Source organism: Mus caroli, chromosome 10, assembly GCF_900094665.2.
Source record: "Mus caroli chromosome 10, CAROLI_EIJ_v1.1, whole genome shotgun sequence".
In the NCBI taxonomy this organism is placed as follows: Eukaryota; Metazoa; Chordata; class Mammalia; order Rodentia; family Muridae; genus Mus; species Mus caroli.
The window spans coordinates 73517624-73533409 of record NC_034579.1 but is presented as its reverse complement, the minus strand read 5'-3'; the positions used below and the strand labels follow the sequence as shown (position 1 = coordinate 73533409).

The following is a 15786-nucleotide window of genomic DNA, read 5'->3' as shown; positions in this document are numbered from 1 at the left end:
CCTCTGTGGCACTTCCCTTGCTTTGTAGGTCATTAACTGTCAAGTACTGAGTGTTGTTGATGGAACTTGGAGGCTTCTGCAGTTCTCTCTTCTCTGGCAGTTCTGAAGAACACAGTCTCACCATTCAGCGGGACTTTCCCTTTTAGGCTGGGTCTGGAGCCCACACTTCTGTCAACAGTTTCTGAATTCTGGCCTGGATGAGAGATGTTGTCTAGACATCACCTGAGGAAATGCCGAGTGTCCACCTCCCCTAATGATGCTCATATTTCCCAATTGGCTGAAAGGTCACCTCAGTTCCCCATTGCAACTATCAGGTCCATGGGAAAGAAAGTCCTCATCTTGAAGAATCTTTCTGTTCATCCATTCATCCAATAGCTTAACCTTTGGTGATTGGTTAATTTGTGTGTGTTTGCCATTGTTGTTTGTTTTGATACATGTAGGGTCTTACACAGCCCAGGCTGTTCCGGAACTTGCTACATAGACCTCCAACTCACAGAGACCTGTTTGCCTCTGACTCCTGAGTGCTGGGATTAAAGGCTTGTGGCACCATACCCAGTAACTTGGTTTCTTGAGGCAGGGTCTCGCTCCACAGCCCATGCTAGCCTCAAACTGATGGTAACTCTCACGCCTCAGCCTCCTGGGCACTGGAGTTACAAGTATGGGCCACCATGCCTGGCTTTCTCTAGTGATCCTTGTCACAGTTCTCTTTTTGGGTTAGGGCTGGCTGACTCAGGTTCATGGAATGATGAACCCACCAAACGAGCAGGGGGCAGACTTTCTGTCTTGGGTTGGCAAATCCTTAGGGGTGGGACACAACTTTTGTGCTTGAACCTTAGTTGTGCTTGAACCTTAGTGGTGCCTTCACCTCCCAGCTTGCTCCTGGCCCCAGAAGGAAGAGTCATTTGGTGACTTGTGTAGACCAGAGGCCTTCACCTCTGCAAGCCTAGGTCTGCCCACCGGTGTGCGTCTAAGTGTTTGCCATTCTGCCTACACCCTCCTGACAGCAAAAGTCAGGTTTGTGCACCTGTTCTGGAGGCTCTCATGCCCTCCTGCTCTCTGCACCTGTGTCCTTCACCTCAGGACCACCCCCCTCACCCCTAGACCATCCCTCCCTCACCTGTCAGTTGTCTCATCTCATTCTCCCTCATTTCAAGCCATCCTCCCCTTCATCTCTGGACTATCCCCCTCTCACCTCTAGTCCATTCCCCATCACTTCTGGACCTTCCCCTCACCTCCAGACCATACCCATTTAAATCACTTCGAGACTCAAACCCCTCACTGCTAGATTGTCCCCTCACCTGTGGAACCTCTTCACTTGTAGACTGTTCTTCACCTGTGGCTTGTTCCCTGTTTGCGCCATCTCCCTCACCTGTGGACACACAGAAATCAGCTGATTGGCTGATGTACAGGCGTGGGGTACACCGGACCCAGGCTATAGACCTCCGCTCCTCGCCAGCACACCTACTACGCGCCTCCTGCGGCCCCGCCCCACTCCGCCTCCCAGCTCCTCCGCCAATAAGCGCGCGGCACCGCATCCGGGGACCCGCGCGGCCGCCGCCTCCCGCGCGCACGCTCGGCCATGGCGGAGGTGAGTGAGCGGCTGGGTAGCGGCCCCTCCCACACACTGCCCTGGGTCGACCTGGTCCTGCCCGTGCTCTCCCAGTCGGAGCGCCTCGAGCCTCCCCACTATTACCGGGCGGAGCATGAGCCCCGTGGGCGCCCGACGACCCCCCCTCCCCATCTCGGCTATGGTGCGCATGCGCGGGCGGGGGGGGGAGGGGCGCGAGGCGCGGGCGGCCGGGTGCGGGGCCGAGACCCGGGGCCGCGCGGCGGGCGGGCGCCGCGGACCCGGTGGGTGTGCGGCGCTGGCGTCTGGGACGGCGGCGCGGGGACCGCATCCCGGCGCGTTGGGGATGAGCAGGGCGCGGAGTCGGCGGCTCTCTGCGAGCGGAAAGTTTCGCGCGTGGAGTTCGTCTGGCTGTGGGAGCGAGAGCGCGGGCCTCCCCGCGGGTGCGGGGCTACGGCGCACAGCCCAGAGCTGACCTGCACCTCGGGGTGCGGCCGCTGAACTCCGGGACCAGCCCCCAGCGACGCGCTGCGAATCCGCCACTCCGGTACTGGAACTCTGCACAGTGCGCGAGTGGGGCAGCTTGGGGCAGCAACAGGCCCGCGCGTGGGCCACAGGGTCGGGATCTGGGGGTCCCGTTGGACAACTCTGGCTGGTTGACTCAGAGGGTTCTTAGGGGCTTAGTTCCTTCTTTAGGGGGCCTTTGGGGAAGCAGACCTTCTGAAGACAAGACAGAGCAACAGATACCCCTTTTTGGGGCATGGCGGCCAAGTGGGTGCTCTTGGGCTGCTCTGCCCTGTGTGGCATGGGGTGGTGGAGACTCCCTAGCCTTGCTTACGTGCTTTCCTGGAGTCTAGGATTTGGAAGGGTTCTGCCTCAGTTTCCTCATCTTAAGTGGGAACCTGGTGGTGCCTTCCCATAACTGAGAGGGTGTTTTGCTGCATCCATGTTTTGAACTCATGAAAGTGGCGGTGGTTACATAGAAGTCCTCAGTGTCAGCTACTTGGTTAGTGTGTGTCTCAGCCATCTCTTTGGGCTGGTGGCTTGTCCGGTTCTTAGTCTAAGCCACACCTCTTCGATGTGCCTATCCTTTGCAGTCCTCTTGAGACCATCCAGCCCCTGGGTTTCTTTCTTGTAGTTGGAATTTCTACAGAGTTGCCTGTCAGTTGTCCCACTTCATCTGGTCTCTAGGACGCCACCTCTGACCCCAGCTGCCCAGTCCCCACCTGTTTTCTTCATTCCTGTGCCTTGGTTTAGCTCCCTTGTTGTCCCATGTCCTAGCTCCATGTGGGTGGAGACAGGCTGAACCCGTCTCTCGGGATGTCCTAGCTGCCACGGTGGAGGGGCGAGGCTGGGACACCAGGGGCACCGGGCCCTTGCCTAGGTGTGGATGTGGGTCATTTCTTTTGAGAATGCTCTCTGACAACTCAGTATTCACTTGTTCTGACCTCTCATAACTCTTGGGGTCCTTTGTGGGTTGCAGCTTGTAGGAGTTAATGTTGACACCTCTGCCCCTTTGGGGTGTGGGCTACAACACTATTCATGAGGTCTCTTGTGTGGCTTGGGCTTCCTCACAGCTTGGAGTCTGTGCTCTAAAAGATGCTAGGTGAAATCGAGGGATGCTGAAATCGAGGCTTCCTGAGCAAGTACCTTTCCTTCTTCTGTACTCTCAGCCTGGCTAGATCTGGGTCCCCGAGTCTCCCTGGGAGACCTGCCTGGGGGGTGCTACCTGTGCTGTGTCCAGGCTCCTAGCTAAGAAGGCAGGGTGGTGGTGTCCATGCTAACTTACTTTATATCCTCTATTCTCAGACACCTTGCTGGGGGACCTTCTTGCCTCTTGTTTGGGGATCAGCCTTTAAGTGTGTTTGACCTGTGGTCACCTGGATCATCTTAGGCTGGACTCCCTGCTTCCTCCTGACATAGAGATCTCAGGGACTTTGCTGGTCTTTGAGTTTTCCCAACATGGGGAAATAGGGCCTTGGAACCCACCCTTTAAAGCGGCATTAAAGTGATGTGCATGTTGTCCAGTGACCATGATGGTATCTATGCCTTAGTCAGTCTTGGGGACCTTGAGGGTCACCTGGAGATGAACTTGGCCCAGTTGCAAGGAGCAGGCTGCATGGTTCCCAGGTTGGCTGTGTCTCCCACTCTTCGGCTCTCAGTTCCTTTCTGCTTGCACCCTTGCTTGGCTCCACCCCACTGAGGATGCCTGACCCCTGACCTGAAGCAGGAGGCTATTCCCATTCTGTTGGGATAGTTAGACTTTGGGACTGTTGCTAGCTTGTCATGCAACTGTGGTGTCTCACCTCTAAGTTAGGGTTCCTGACAGTGGGGACAGAGAGCCAGTCCCTGGGCAGAGCCCACAGCCATCCATAGGGAGCTAGAGAGGACTGGGCATGATTCCAAGGGCACCTGGGCTTCCTCTCTGTGGCTTCACGTTGTTAGCCTGTGGGGCTGGTCCATGACCGTGTCCCAAGGTTTGAACGCAGCCGACACCTGGGCGAATGAGTACCCCTGTGGCTGTCCCAGGTGGGCCCCCTCATCATCGTCTTGCTTAGCCCTCTGCCCCCAAGGGGGGGTCACCCTCAAAAGCCTGTTGGGTTGTGGTCACTGTTGAACTAGAGCTTTGGGGGTTTCCTGGAACCTCTTCAGGAGGGTGTGGCCCTGTGCCTCCCACTGCTCCCTCACTGCATGTGCAGTGCTCAGTGCAGGGACCTGGCTGCGCGTCTTTGGAGGTTCTTCTTGGTGTTGCTTGAGTAAGAAACTTGACCTCTCTGGGCTTTAGGCTTCTTGTTTCTCTTTTGGGGTGAATGAGTACCTCACCTCTGACCTCTGACCTCTGAGGACCCAGTACTACTGTGTTCTAAGTTTTAAACTTTAACTTTTGAAACACACACACACACACACACCCCTCTATTTTTGTGTATAAGTGTTTGCCAGAAGAGGGTGCAGACTCTCCTGGAACTAGAGTTACATGTCTGTGAGCCTCTGTGCTGGGAGTTGAACTCAGTGCTCTTAGCCACTGAGCCATTTCTCTAGCCCATATTCATTCATTCACTTTTTTCTTCCTTTCTTCCTTCCTCCCTTCCTTGCTTCCCCCTCCCCTCCCTTTTTCTCTTTTTTGTTTTTGCTGAGGTACACCCCGTGCTGTCTCCCTTTAGTGTGTAAACTCAGTTTGTGAGCATTCCATTACCTCTGAAGGAAGCCTTGCTGTCAGGGCAGTCACTCAGCCTGGACAGGCCTACTTCCACGTCTGGCCTTCACTTATGTGGGGTGTTTCTGGTCACTTTGCAGCCATTGGTTTGTAGTGTTTGCAAGGTACCGCCTTGTTTAGGTGGTGCACGTGAGAACCCCGCTCACTCACTCACTCTTGGCTGAGTGGTAACTCTGTGGTGTAGCTTTGTTTGGTTCACCTGGTCTTCAGCAGGTGGATGTCATCCCAGTTCTGACTGAGGGAATGGTCATGTGATTTTGCTACATCCTTGACCCTTAGCATTTGGGCTCTGATGCCCCTCATCTTTTCACTTGTGGACCGTGCATTCTGTTCTGATAGGATCTCCGAATCTTCTCACCGTATGCCTGTCTTGGGAGGGATGTGCTCAGGACTCATGATGCTTGCAAGCTGGCCTGATGACTGACTTCCGCTCAGTGAGCGGTCTTTACACACACCACTGCTTTCCAGATGTGTGCTTTGCTGGTGTTTCCTCCGCAGTCTATGAGTTCTGTCATGCATTTGTTTGGTCACATGTATTGGACTTGTGTGTCCAGGCCATCAGGGAGTTTGTCTCTGACGTTCCAGTTTTGTGTCTCTGGCCTGTGCCTATCTGTGGGCCCACACCACTGTGCTGAGATGTCTGTGGCTCTGGTCATTTCTGAAAGCGGGAGCACCCTGTGGTTGTTGTCACTCTTCTGGGTCTCTCGAGTTTCCGTGTACATGGTTTGGAGTTGGCTCGTCAGTTTCTACAATTCAGGTGGTGTTGGCTAGGCCACTTCAGAGGTTCTCCATCTTCCGGTGTAGGGACCTTGGCTGGGAACATGGTTCTCTTTTCTCTGGTACCAGTATTCTCTCTGTCAGCATGGCTGTCTTCCTAGGAGCATGAGCTGTGTACACCCTAGTGGCTGTGAGAGGGGCTGTTCCTTAATCTAGGGCATGTCTACTGCTGCAGTATGGGAACAAGATGGCGTCTAGACCTGCTGCAGTGACACTGGAGCCTTGGCCAGAGTTGCTGGAGTTGGGGAGTGTCTAGGCCCACAGTCAGTGTGCTGCCGCTTACCCCGGGCTCCCTGGTGTCCAGTGGGACCTGCTCAGCCTCTGCCTTCATCGTAGCCACTCTATGCTTTGTTTGTTCTGGCTTTTTCTGTTAAGAGGTTACAAGTGTATCCTTCTACGCCTGTATCTGTCACCCAGCCTCATGTTTTCAAGGTCCCTCCACCCTGGAGCTGTGATTGGATGGTCCTCAGGCTGCTTCCCCTGGCGTCCTCAAGGTTATCCAGTGGCTCTGGCTCTCACCCGAGCCTCGGGAGCTGTGTGAGATTTGCCTCTGTTCCATTGCAGGCCTCCTCTCTGGAGAGGCAGAGTCCTCGTGTGGCCTCCTGCCTTGTACACAGCCTGTGTCCTCGGGAGCCCAGCTTGCAGACCACAGCAGGTACCACCCCGTCTGTCCCAGATCTTCACAGGCAGAACTCTTTCTTAGCAGGACCCAGACTGAGCAGGCATGGGTCCAGGAAGGCCCAGTGTCCTTTGTCAGTTGGCGGTTTTCACAATGGTCAGGGCACTCCCTATCCTTGGAGCTATGGGATAATGCTGAGCTAACCATGAAAGAGGGCCCTCCTTGAGGTGGCTGCTTGCCTGGTGGCTTTAAGGTGTCTAATAGTCTTCTGGTCACCTGCTGTGGGCCCAAGAAGGTGAAGTGTTACAGGCCTCTGCCCCCGTAAACATCACGTGGACGTGGCCTAGTAGATAGCAGAACTCGGTGCTCCTACAGTGACATGCATGGTGTTTCCTGTGTGCCCCATGTGTATATTGGGAGCCAAGGTTGTGGCTGTGGGGCCAGACCCCTCTATGGCTGTCCACTGTCACCTGACTGATGCCTTTCATCTTCTAGTCTTAATGTCCTTCTAGATCCATCTGTTCCTGCCCAGTCTCTGTACCCTCCAGACCTACCCACATCTAGTCCACATACCCTTCCAGATGCAGTGAGGCAGACCTCACTGGTGCCTCTCCAGACCTGTCTCCACTCAGACCCCACACCCTGCCTACCTGCTGAATTCTTCCACAGTGGTATCCATGGGCTCTGCCGACCATCAGTTCAACCTTGCTGAGCTCCTGACGCAGAACTACAACCTCCAAGAAGGGTGTGCTGAGGCCCCGCAGTGTTCCGACAAGCCGGAGGAGGAGCTGGACAAGGACTTCATCGACCAGGTATGGGGACCCACCAGACTGTGTCCAGTTGCTCTCCTTGGGCTCCATGTGGGCTAGCCCCAGGCACATAGTTTGCGCTGTGGCCCTGCCTCAGAGCCTGCTCTGTTCCTCAGAGCTTTGGTGTACTGTCCCAGGGGACTTGCTGGCCTCGGAGGTTAGTAGAACCCTAGGCTTCATCCTCTGATGGGACCTGTCCTCCTTCACAGAGCAGTGACATGCCCCTGGACGAGCTGCTTGCACTGTATGGGTACGAGTCGTCAGACCCCATCTCTGAGCAGGAGAGCGAGGGCGGTGACACGGCTCCAGCCCTGCCGGACATGACCTTGGACAAGGTGAGTGGCAGGGACCCAGTCCCAGGGTGGGGGAACTACTCTGGGTTGGCCCGACACCTGTTCTGGTCTGGGAGATGGATGCCATCCGGGGAACTGTGTCTGGGAACAGAGCTGGAGCCCCAGAGGGCCGGCGGAGTCTGCACCTCAGTCCAACACAGGTGGTGGCCTAAGCTGGCCGTCTCTGTCCCCTTCACCCCGGCAGGCCTGGCCCTTTGAGTTGGTGTTAGGTGTTGGTAAAACAGTTGCCATACTTCGTTTACTGTCCTGTTCAAAGGAGCAGATAGCCAAGGACTTGCTTTCTGGGGAAGAAGAGGAAGAAACACAGTCCTCCGCTGATGACCTCACCCCGTCTGTCACCTCCCATGAGGCCTCGGACCTCTTCCATAACCAGAGTGGGTGTAGGTGTCACTGGCCCTTCCTCCGTCATGGCTGTGTGCCACATAGGCACACACACATGGACTGGGCTTGGGGGCTTTGCAGGGACATGACATGGTGGCTCATAGTGGCGTTGGGGTTCTGGCCTGTGAGCTGTCACAGAGTGGGTTTGGATTGAGTGAGATAGGAGTGGGTCTCTGCCTGGCAGTTTAGGGGTGGTGGCTTCAGACTGTCAGGTGCCTTCCAGGACAGCTCTAGCAGCTGGGTGCTCATGGTGCGGGATTGGGGCTGCAAGATGAGTTGCCATCGAGGGCCCTAGGAAAAGCCAGCCACACCCTGGTGGGTGTCCCTCACTGCCTCTCTGCCTGCAGCCCGGTTCTTGGCTGGTGATAATGGCCCAGGCTCCTCAGCCTCCTCTGACACCGAAGAGGACGCGCTTCCTGCCAACAAGTGCAAGAAGGTATGGGGCTGCATGGTTACACCATCACCCGTGCCTGTGGGGCTGTGTGGGTACTCCTCCATCACCCGTGCTGGCAGGATTCCATGGGCTTTGAGGCCTATCTCAGACAGGAGGGCCCTACTGTGTGTGTGAGCCTGGGCTGTGATTCTGCTGCTGTGGGGATGGACTAAGCCTATGATGTGGCCCAGTGTCCTGCATTGGTGTGCAGGGCCAGGCAGCAGGGTGTTCTGTATCATCCACACAGTATGGAAGTGGGCGTTGGCAGGCAAACCCACAGCTCTTTGTGACAACCTCTGCTTGAAGCCCATGGTGCCCCTGGGGTTCCAGCTTCGAGTCTGCTGGTCACTTCCTGACCCTGAGTCTGCCTTTGTCTCTGCAGGAGATCATGGTGGGGCCTCAATTCCAAGCTGACCTCAACATCCTGCACTTGAACCGACATTGTGACAAGAGTAAGTGTTTCAGGAGACCCAGTGGGGTTCTGCCCAGGGGTCCCAGAAACAGCTGGCATCTTTGAAAGGTCCTGCTTTCTGTCTGTGGGCAGAGTTCACCATTCTTAGCCCAGCTCTCAGGTAACAGCCTTGCCCAGGCCATGGTTTCTACCCCCACCGCCCTCTGTCTCTACCGCACTACCAACAGTGCCATTCCCTGAGTGGGCCTGCCCCAGAAGCCATATACTTGCTGCTTTTGTGTTCCCTAATTGTTCCTTCATCTGGAAGGTCACTTCCTGTTAGGACTTTTTGCCCTGAGCAGGGCCAGGACTGTCATAGATCACTTCCTGCTGTGCTCAGCAGCTGGGGCCAGGGACATTGTAGGGGCTGAGTGCCTGGATGTGGACTGTACAGGGTGTGACCCCTTAGCTACAGGCTCAGGGACACCCAGGGTGGGACATGGAGACAGGCACACAACACAGCACTTACTGTGTCCTTGAGCATGCTCAGAGCTGGTGGGCTTGTGCGACAGTGCATTTGTGGACTGCCCACAGAGTGTACTGCCTACATGTTCCTCAGTTGCACGTTCGTCTCTTGGTTGGTGTCACATTGTCCCTAGTTCTATGGAGAGTTCTTCAGTGTGTAGGCATTGCGGTTTCTGCCCACCTTGTTAGCCCTGCTCTGTGTCCCTGTCCCTGTGCGGGTCACTTCTATTCATGGTAGTCCCCAGCTTGTAGCCTGCCTACCTTCCTGATGTCAGCATGGCTTCCATCTTCTGTCCATTTGTGCAGTGCCTGGCTGGTGCTTTGAGGGTTGTTATGTATTTATATGTCATTTGCTGGAGACAGTTTAGCTTCTTTCTTCACGTTTTTTATCCACACACCGTCTACGCTTTATGTATGTGTGCATGTGTATGCATGCGTTCACATATGCGGGCGGGATCGTTCTCCCGAGGGGGTTCCAAGGCTAAGACTTAGATTGCTGGGCTCCTTTACCTGCTGAGCCGCCTCGTTTCTTTTTTCTTGTCTCACTGTACTTGTGGGGCCAGTCCAGGTGACCATGGAGACTTCTCACTTATGCCATGCTCAGAGAACATGCTGCCCTCGGCAGAGGAAGAGCTGCTCTGACCAGCTGCTGACCTCAGTTAGCAGAGAATGAGTTGTTGGGTGTCCATTGTGTGCTCCGGATCAGGCTGGTGTGGCGAAAGGCGGCATCCTCTGGGTTCTGGCTCCTATAAATGCTGCCTAGCTGGTGACCCAGCCTAAGACACATCAGCCTGTGTCTGAGGGAGACCCTACGTAGCGAACCCCTGCTACATGCACAGCTATGGGCTCTAGGCACACCCATAGCCAGGCTCTAAGTGGAAGCATACATACGAATGGATTGACGTGTAAGTAAATGAGGGTCTAGGGAGCCCAGGTCTGTGGTGGGCAGCAGGGGGTGATCATCGTCCATGCGTGCAGGCTCTGCCTGCTCCAGAAGTGTCCTTACACGAGTGTCTTTCTCTTCCGTGCCATCTTGCACATGTGTGTGCTCATGGGGCCGTCCGTGGCCTACAGTTGGTCTTGTGTTCACACCAGGGTTTCCATGCTGTCTGTGGAAGTGTTGAAGTTGCTTTTCTTCAGAGTGGGGCAGTGGCTGTGAGTGCGTTCCACAGAGTGTGTCTCAGAGTTTTTCAGCGAGGCCGTGTGGGCCTGTGGTTCCTTTTTGTTTTACTTGCTTTGAATTTTGGCACACGTTTTTTCTGTTATAGCCCTGGTTCTCCTGGAACTCTCTCTGTAGACCAGGCTGCCCTCGAACTCCCAGAGATTACCTGCCTCCCCCTCCTGAGTGCTGGGATTAAAGATGTGCTCACTACACTGTGTTTGTGTGAATTTTTAAATGACAGAGTCAACTGATTATTCATAGACTTCAGTCTGTGTGTTCCATTGTCTTGTTTGTATGTTTCATTTTCCTCTGTTGACACAGGGTCTCTTGTAGTTCAGGCTGGCCTAGAACATTCTGTGTTGAGACTGGCCCTGAGCTGATCCTCCAGCTAGTGCCCTTGAGTGCTGGCTGGCATCATAGGTGGGTGCCACTGCTCTCTGGGCACACTTTGTTGCTTTGCCCCTTGTTCCTGCCCTGTCTGCTGTGGACAGGAGCTCTGTCTGCAGATGGCCACACTTCAGTGGCATCATCTCTGATGTGTCCTTTGTGTTTGTAACACCCTAAGAGGAAGTACAGAGAAAGTACAGCCCCTCCAGCATCCCCTGTGACCTGCTCTGGCTTCACACCCCAACTTTGTTGTCTGTACACTGTGTCCTGACTTTTCTCTGAGTGCCCATGGGTGATGCCGAGCTGCAAATGTCCGGAGTTGGTGCTACCCATTGGGAGGTGCCAAGGTGCCTGCCCTGCCTCCCCCACTGTGGGTGGCCACTGCCGCTCCTGACTCTCAGCCTCTCTCCACAGTCTATGAAAATGAAGACCAGCTGCTGTGGAGCCCCAGTGTACTCCCAGAGCGGGAGGTGGAGGAGTTCCTGTACAGGGCAGTGAAACGGAGGTGGCAGGAGATGGCTGGCCCCCAGATCCCAGAGGGCGAGGTGGTGAAGGACAGTGAGCAGGTAGGGGTCACATGCTGGGCAGCAGCCAGGGGATGGTCAGACAGTGTGGCCAGTGGGATGGAGCTCACATTGAACCCACTTGTGAGAGACAGTGGTGTCAGTGTTCCATGTCACTCCTGGTATGACAGTGCAGTTACCCCTGACAGCTGTCATGGCCAAGGTGCAAACACCATTGCAGCTGTGGGAGCCGTGCTGTGGGTGCAGCCTGTGGCCCTGGGGCCGTGGTGTAAGCCCTGGTAGACTGGTGGGAAAGGTCAGTCTCTCTCTGCCCCAGGCGCTGTATGAGCTCGTGAAGTGTAATTTCAATGTGGAGGAGGCCCTGCGCAGGCTGAGGTTCAACGTAAAAGTGATCAGAGGTGAGCTACAGCCCTGGGCTCCCCTCCATCTCTGTTGCCCCTGAGCTGCCTAAGCAACCCCCCTCTGTTTGCAGATGGGCTCTGTGCCTGGAGCGAGGAGGAGTGCAGGAACTTTGAACATGGCTTCCGTGTGCACGGGAAGAACTTTCATCTGATTCAGGCCAACAAGGTGGGTGAGGCACCCTCTCTTCCCACCACACCTGCCCTACCCATGCATGGCTTCCTCTGGTCTTGACTAGTCATCAGATACCTTTACCATCAACAGAGAGTGCAGGCTCCTGTGCCTGAGGTGGCCCCTCCCCTCCCCTCCCCTCCCCTCCCTTGGTCCTGTGACCTGTGAGTCCTCAGTGGAGCTTGCTTGTTCTGTGCTCTGTGATGGAGTGGGCTGCCTGAGCCTTTCTTCCCTTCCTAGACCTGGGTCCCCTGTGGGAATTTGTCCTGCTCTGGGCTGACATTCCATGCTGGCCTCAGCTCTCTGTCCTTCCCCTTGTCCTTGCTGGTTATCAGGCTTTGTCAGAGTTGGCAGGCCCAGCCCTGTTTCTAGCTTTAAACCTGGGGACCCGTTCATCCTGGGGTGTTGGTGTCATCTGTGATTGGTAGTGCAGGGGTGAGTTCTGGACCTGGGGTGTCACCGGGATGTTACTTGATCTGACTGTGCCCACAGCTGGCCAGACGCAGCACTCAGCCATGAACTGTCAAAGCAGGGGTGCATTTGCACATCAGGGCCTCTGTACAGCCTGGTCGGCCTTGAAGACGGACTGTGCACTTGTTTATGAGGAATGAGAGGCTGAGCCTGACCTCTCTCTCTGTGACCTGCTCTTCAGAGGTGGCCTGGCCTCTGGGAAGGGTGGGTGTTCAGAGACTGGGTCTCTACAAAGTGTTTGTCCTGGGCAAGTGTGGCTCTGTGAGTCAGGGCATCTCGTCGGAGAGCCCATGCAGATGTTGAAGGGACACTACGGAGGACATTGAAGTTAACAATGCCCCAGGTTTTAGATTGGCACAACTTTGGGATTGCGGATACACGAGGCATCCTGAGTGAAGGAGCTCATGGCTATGGAATGATTTCCATCTCTGTCCTGCCAGTCACTTCCCTATCACTCACCTGTGTCCTGCCTGTCACTGCACCTATGTTCTGTCATTTCTCTGTCACTGCACCTATGTCTTGCCTGTTACTTCCCTGTCACTGTACCTGTGCCCTGCCTGTCACTTCTTCCCTGTCACTTACCTGTGTCCTGTCTGTTACTTCCCTGTCACTCACCAGTATCCTGTCTGTCACTTCTTCCCTGTCACTGCACCTGTGTCCTGCCTGTCACTTCCCTGTCACTGCACCTGTGCCCTGCCTGTCACTTCCTTGTCACTCACCTGTGTCTTGCCTGTCACTTCCCTGTCACTGCACCTGTGCCCTGCCTGTCACTTCCCTGTCACTCATCTGTGTCCTGCCTGTCACTTCCCTGTCACTGCACCTGTGCCCTGCCTGTCACTTCTTTCCTGTCACTGCACCTGTGTCCTGTCTGTCACTTCCCTGTCACTCACCTGTGTCCTGCCTGCCTGTCACTTCCCTGTCACTCACCTGTGCCCTGCCTGTCACTTCTTCCCTGTCACTCTCCTGTGCCCTGCCTGTCACTTCCCTGTCACTCACTTGCTGCTTTGACCAAACCTCTGGCCACAGACATGTTACTGGTTGTGATTTGGGGATACAGTTACAATGGCGATAGGAATAGGATAGGAGTAGGTAGCTGTCACACGGAGTTCTCTCTCAGTCAATGAGGAGGTAGATATGTTCACACAGGTACGCACGCGGTCCGTGGGCGAGTGTGTGGAGTATTATTACCTGTGGAAGAAGTCCGAGCGCTACGACTACTTTGCCCAGCAGACACGGCTGGGCCGGAGGAAGTTTGTCTCCTCTGGAACCACGTACGTGCTCATTCTAGTCATCTGGCCAGGGTGGGTGTGGTGGGGTGTGGGGCGGCCTCTCCTGGTGGGGTCCTCCTTCCCCAGCTTCCTTCTTTTCATAGCTCTCTTTCCACAGGGATACTGAACAGGACCTAGATGGGCTTGACCCTGATGGCCATGCCCGGCTGCATTCTGAGGCAGGGGTGCCTGTGGGTGAGTCGACACGAGATGGGACTGTGGGTAAGGACAGGGACCCCAAGGCTTTTGGCAGTTAATTCCCACAGTGAGCAGTGGGCCTGCTTGGTCCAGCCCCCAGATGCCAACCCTGTTTGCTCTGTGGCTGGGAGGGAGGGGACAGAAGTACATTCATACAGGGGACATGAATAGGGACGGATGCTGCTCCTGTGAAGTCTGCTTCTTGGCGGAGGCATCATTTCTGTCCCAGTGTTACGCCTATGGGTTTGAAGACCCATCCAGTGTCACCATTGCCATCAGAACCCTAATGCTTTAGCTCCTGGGCCTCTGATTCCTGTTTCTAATGCTGTGGACATGGCTGCTCCTGACCTTAGTCTCTGGCTGGGCCCAGTGGTGTGTCTGGGTTCTTGTAAGGAGGCCTCGCCTAAGTGAGATCTGAGAGGAGTGTGTGGGGCTGTGGGAGAAGCTGAGCCTCTGCTCAGGCTGTTCTCACTGCTGTCCCTTCAGAGCCCCTGAATGTGGACATTGAAGCTGGTGGACTTGACCAGCCTGGCGTGGGCTCGGATGACCTCCCTTCCTCAGAGCTAGGACCGCGTCCATTCCAGCAGGTGGACGAACCCCCTGCTGTGCCCTCACTCCAGCAGCCCACTAGCCTGGCCGCCTCAGCTGAACTCCCACCGGCTGCTGCTGCTCCAGAGCCGGGCACCAGCCCCAGGCTGGCTGTGGACCTTGCCCTACCTGAGGAGCTGCCCCTTGCGTCCAGCCCTGTGGCTCTGAGCGAGGACACTGCAGAGCCCATGGCTCCAGCACAGGTGGCCTTGTCGGTCACTGAATTTGGACTCATTGGCATTGGGGATGTGAATCCCTTCCTAACTGGCCACCCAGCGTGCCCAACCTCCACACTGCACTCGGAGCCCTTGTCACAGTGAGTGCCACTCTTGGTAGCTTCCACAGATCGAAGCATGAGCAGACTGGCCGGTGCCCAGGGCTGTAGCTTTCTGCTGTGGGCTGCGGCAGCCCTATTTATCCCTCCTCTACAGCTTTAGTTTTGTCTTCAGCAATAAGTTTTCATTGTTCATGGTCCATAATGCTGCAGGTGGCATTCAGGCAGAAGCCAGAGCAGTGTTGTGGGTGGGGCAGTGGCTCAGGATGGGCGAGCCCTGGGATACTTGGCCACTGACCTTTACTTATGGTTTCCCGTAGGTGCAATGTGATGACCTGTTGATCCCTGGTCGTCTGTGGGTACGTGTGCTCAGAACGGACGTGGCAGCACTGCCAGGCCTGCGAGTCAGTCTTCCTGACCCCCCTTCCCATGCAGGCCTGTGTGATGCCTTCTCCTCTTCAGAACATGGTGGGATTCAGTGAAGTGGCCAGGGCCACACAGACAGACCCCAGACCTCAGCGTCCAGCACCGCCACAGCCCCAGGCTGCCACCATGCCATGGAGTCAGCCTGGTAGCTGGGCACGAAGAGGGTTCGTCCTGGCATGGAGCCAGCCACCGGCCCTCAGCCAGCAGAAGCTGGTCAGGCGGTGCTGCCTGGGGCTTCGGGCAGGACTCATCCCGCACCAGCAGCCTCTGCCCAGGCACCCTCCACAGGCCAGCTCTTTCCCCACCACAGCAGGGTTGTGGCCTCCAGCCTTTGCTCAGTGTGGGACTTTGGGGCACAGAGCCATATACCTCGTCCTGTGGCCGCCCTTTCTCGGCCCTTGGCTGTCTTCACTTCAGGAAAAGCCGCACTTTATACCCCAACTGCCTCCTGCCTGCACTCCCCACCCTGTGCTGTGGTGGGGCCTTGGCATCCCAGGCGCGAAGAGCAGATAGTCTGCTCCCTTCCTGCCCCTCTCCTTGGGGCGTCTTGGGGCACAGCTCTGGAAGCACCACCCAGCCACCCACCTGTCCTGTGGGTCTCATTTTTTTGGAGGCTCCTAGCAGGGTGGCTGTGCCCATCCAGTCCTCGGCCTCCCTCATTTTATTTATGTTGGTGTTTACAATTTGGAGTGGGGTCCCTGGGCAGGCAGCTCCGCCCGGTGTTGGCAGAGCGGTGCTGTTTGAGCCTGTGCGGCTGGACTCGACCGTCCCTCGCCACACCGAGGACACTGTGATGTGAGACTGCCTTTGCCCAATGCTATTTTATTTATTAAACTTGATTTGAAGCCC

At 55.9% G+C, this 15786-nt stretch overlaps 1 protein-coding gene across 3 annotated transcripts; it reads left to right on the top strand.

The window, feature by feature from the left end:
• Window positions 1–1539: 1539 nt before the first annotated feature.
• On the top strand, window positions 1540–15786 carry Mier2 (MIER family member 2). Of its 3 annotated transcripts, none has more exons than XM_021174193.1 (14): window positions 1540–1588; window positions 6123–6213; window positions 6847–6989; window positions 7196–7321; window positions 7602–7719; window positions 8068–8156; window positions 8536–8605; window positions 11033–11184; window positions 11459–11540; window positions 11615–11709; window positions 13330–13454; window positions 13570–13646; window positions 14136–14553; window positions 14832–15786. In XM_021174193.1, the coding sequence occupies exons 1-14, from the start codon at window positions 1580–1582 to the stop codon at window positions 14851–14853; spliced, it is 1617 nt and encodes a 538-aa protein (XP_021029852.1). In that variant the 5' UTR covers window positions 1540–1579; the 3' UTR covers window positions 14854–15786. The 3 variants fall into 3 exon arrangements, with proteins under 3 accessions (XP_021029852.1, XP_021029851.1, XP_021029853.1); XM_021174192.1 differs by having other exon boundaries at window positions 7596–7719; XM_021174194.2 differs by lacking the exon at window positions 1540–1588 and adding an exon at window positions 1861–2114 and having other exon boundaries at window positions 7596–7719.

Bases quoted from the DNA above. Each gene is read 5' to 3' on its own strand.
- Mier2 (XM_021174192.1), top strand. The intron at 8,606-11,032 runs GTAAGTGTTTCA...CTCTCTCCACAG, and splicing joins GAACCGACATTGTGACAAGA to TCTATGAAAATGAAGACCAG. The intron at 11,541-11,614 runs GTGAGCTACAGC...CTCTGTTTGCAG, and splicing joins CAACGTAAAAGTGATCAGAG to ATGGGCTCTGTGCCTGGAGC.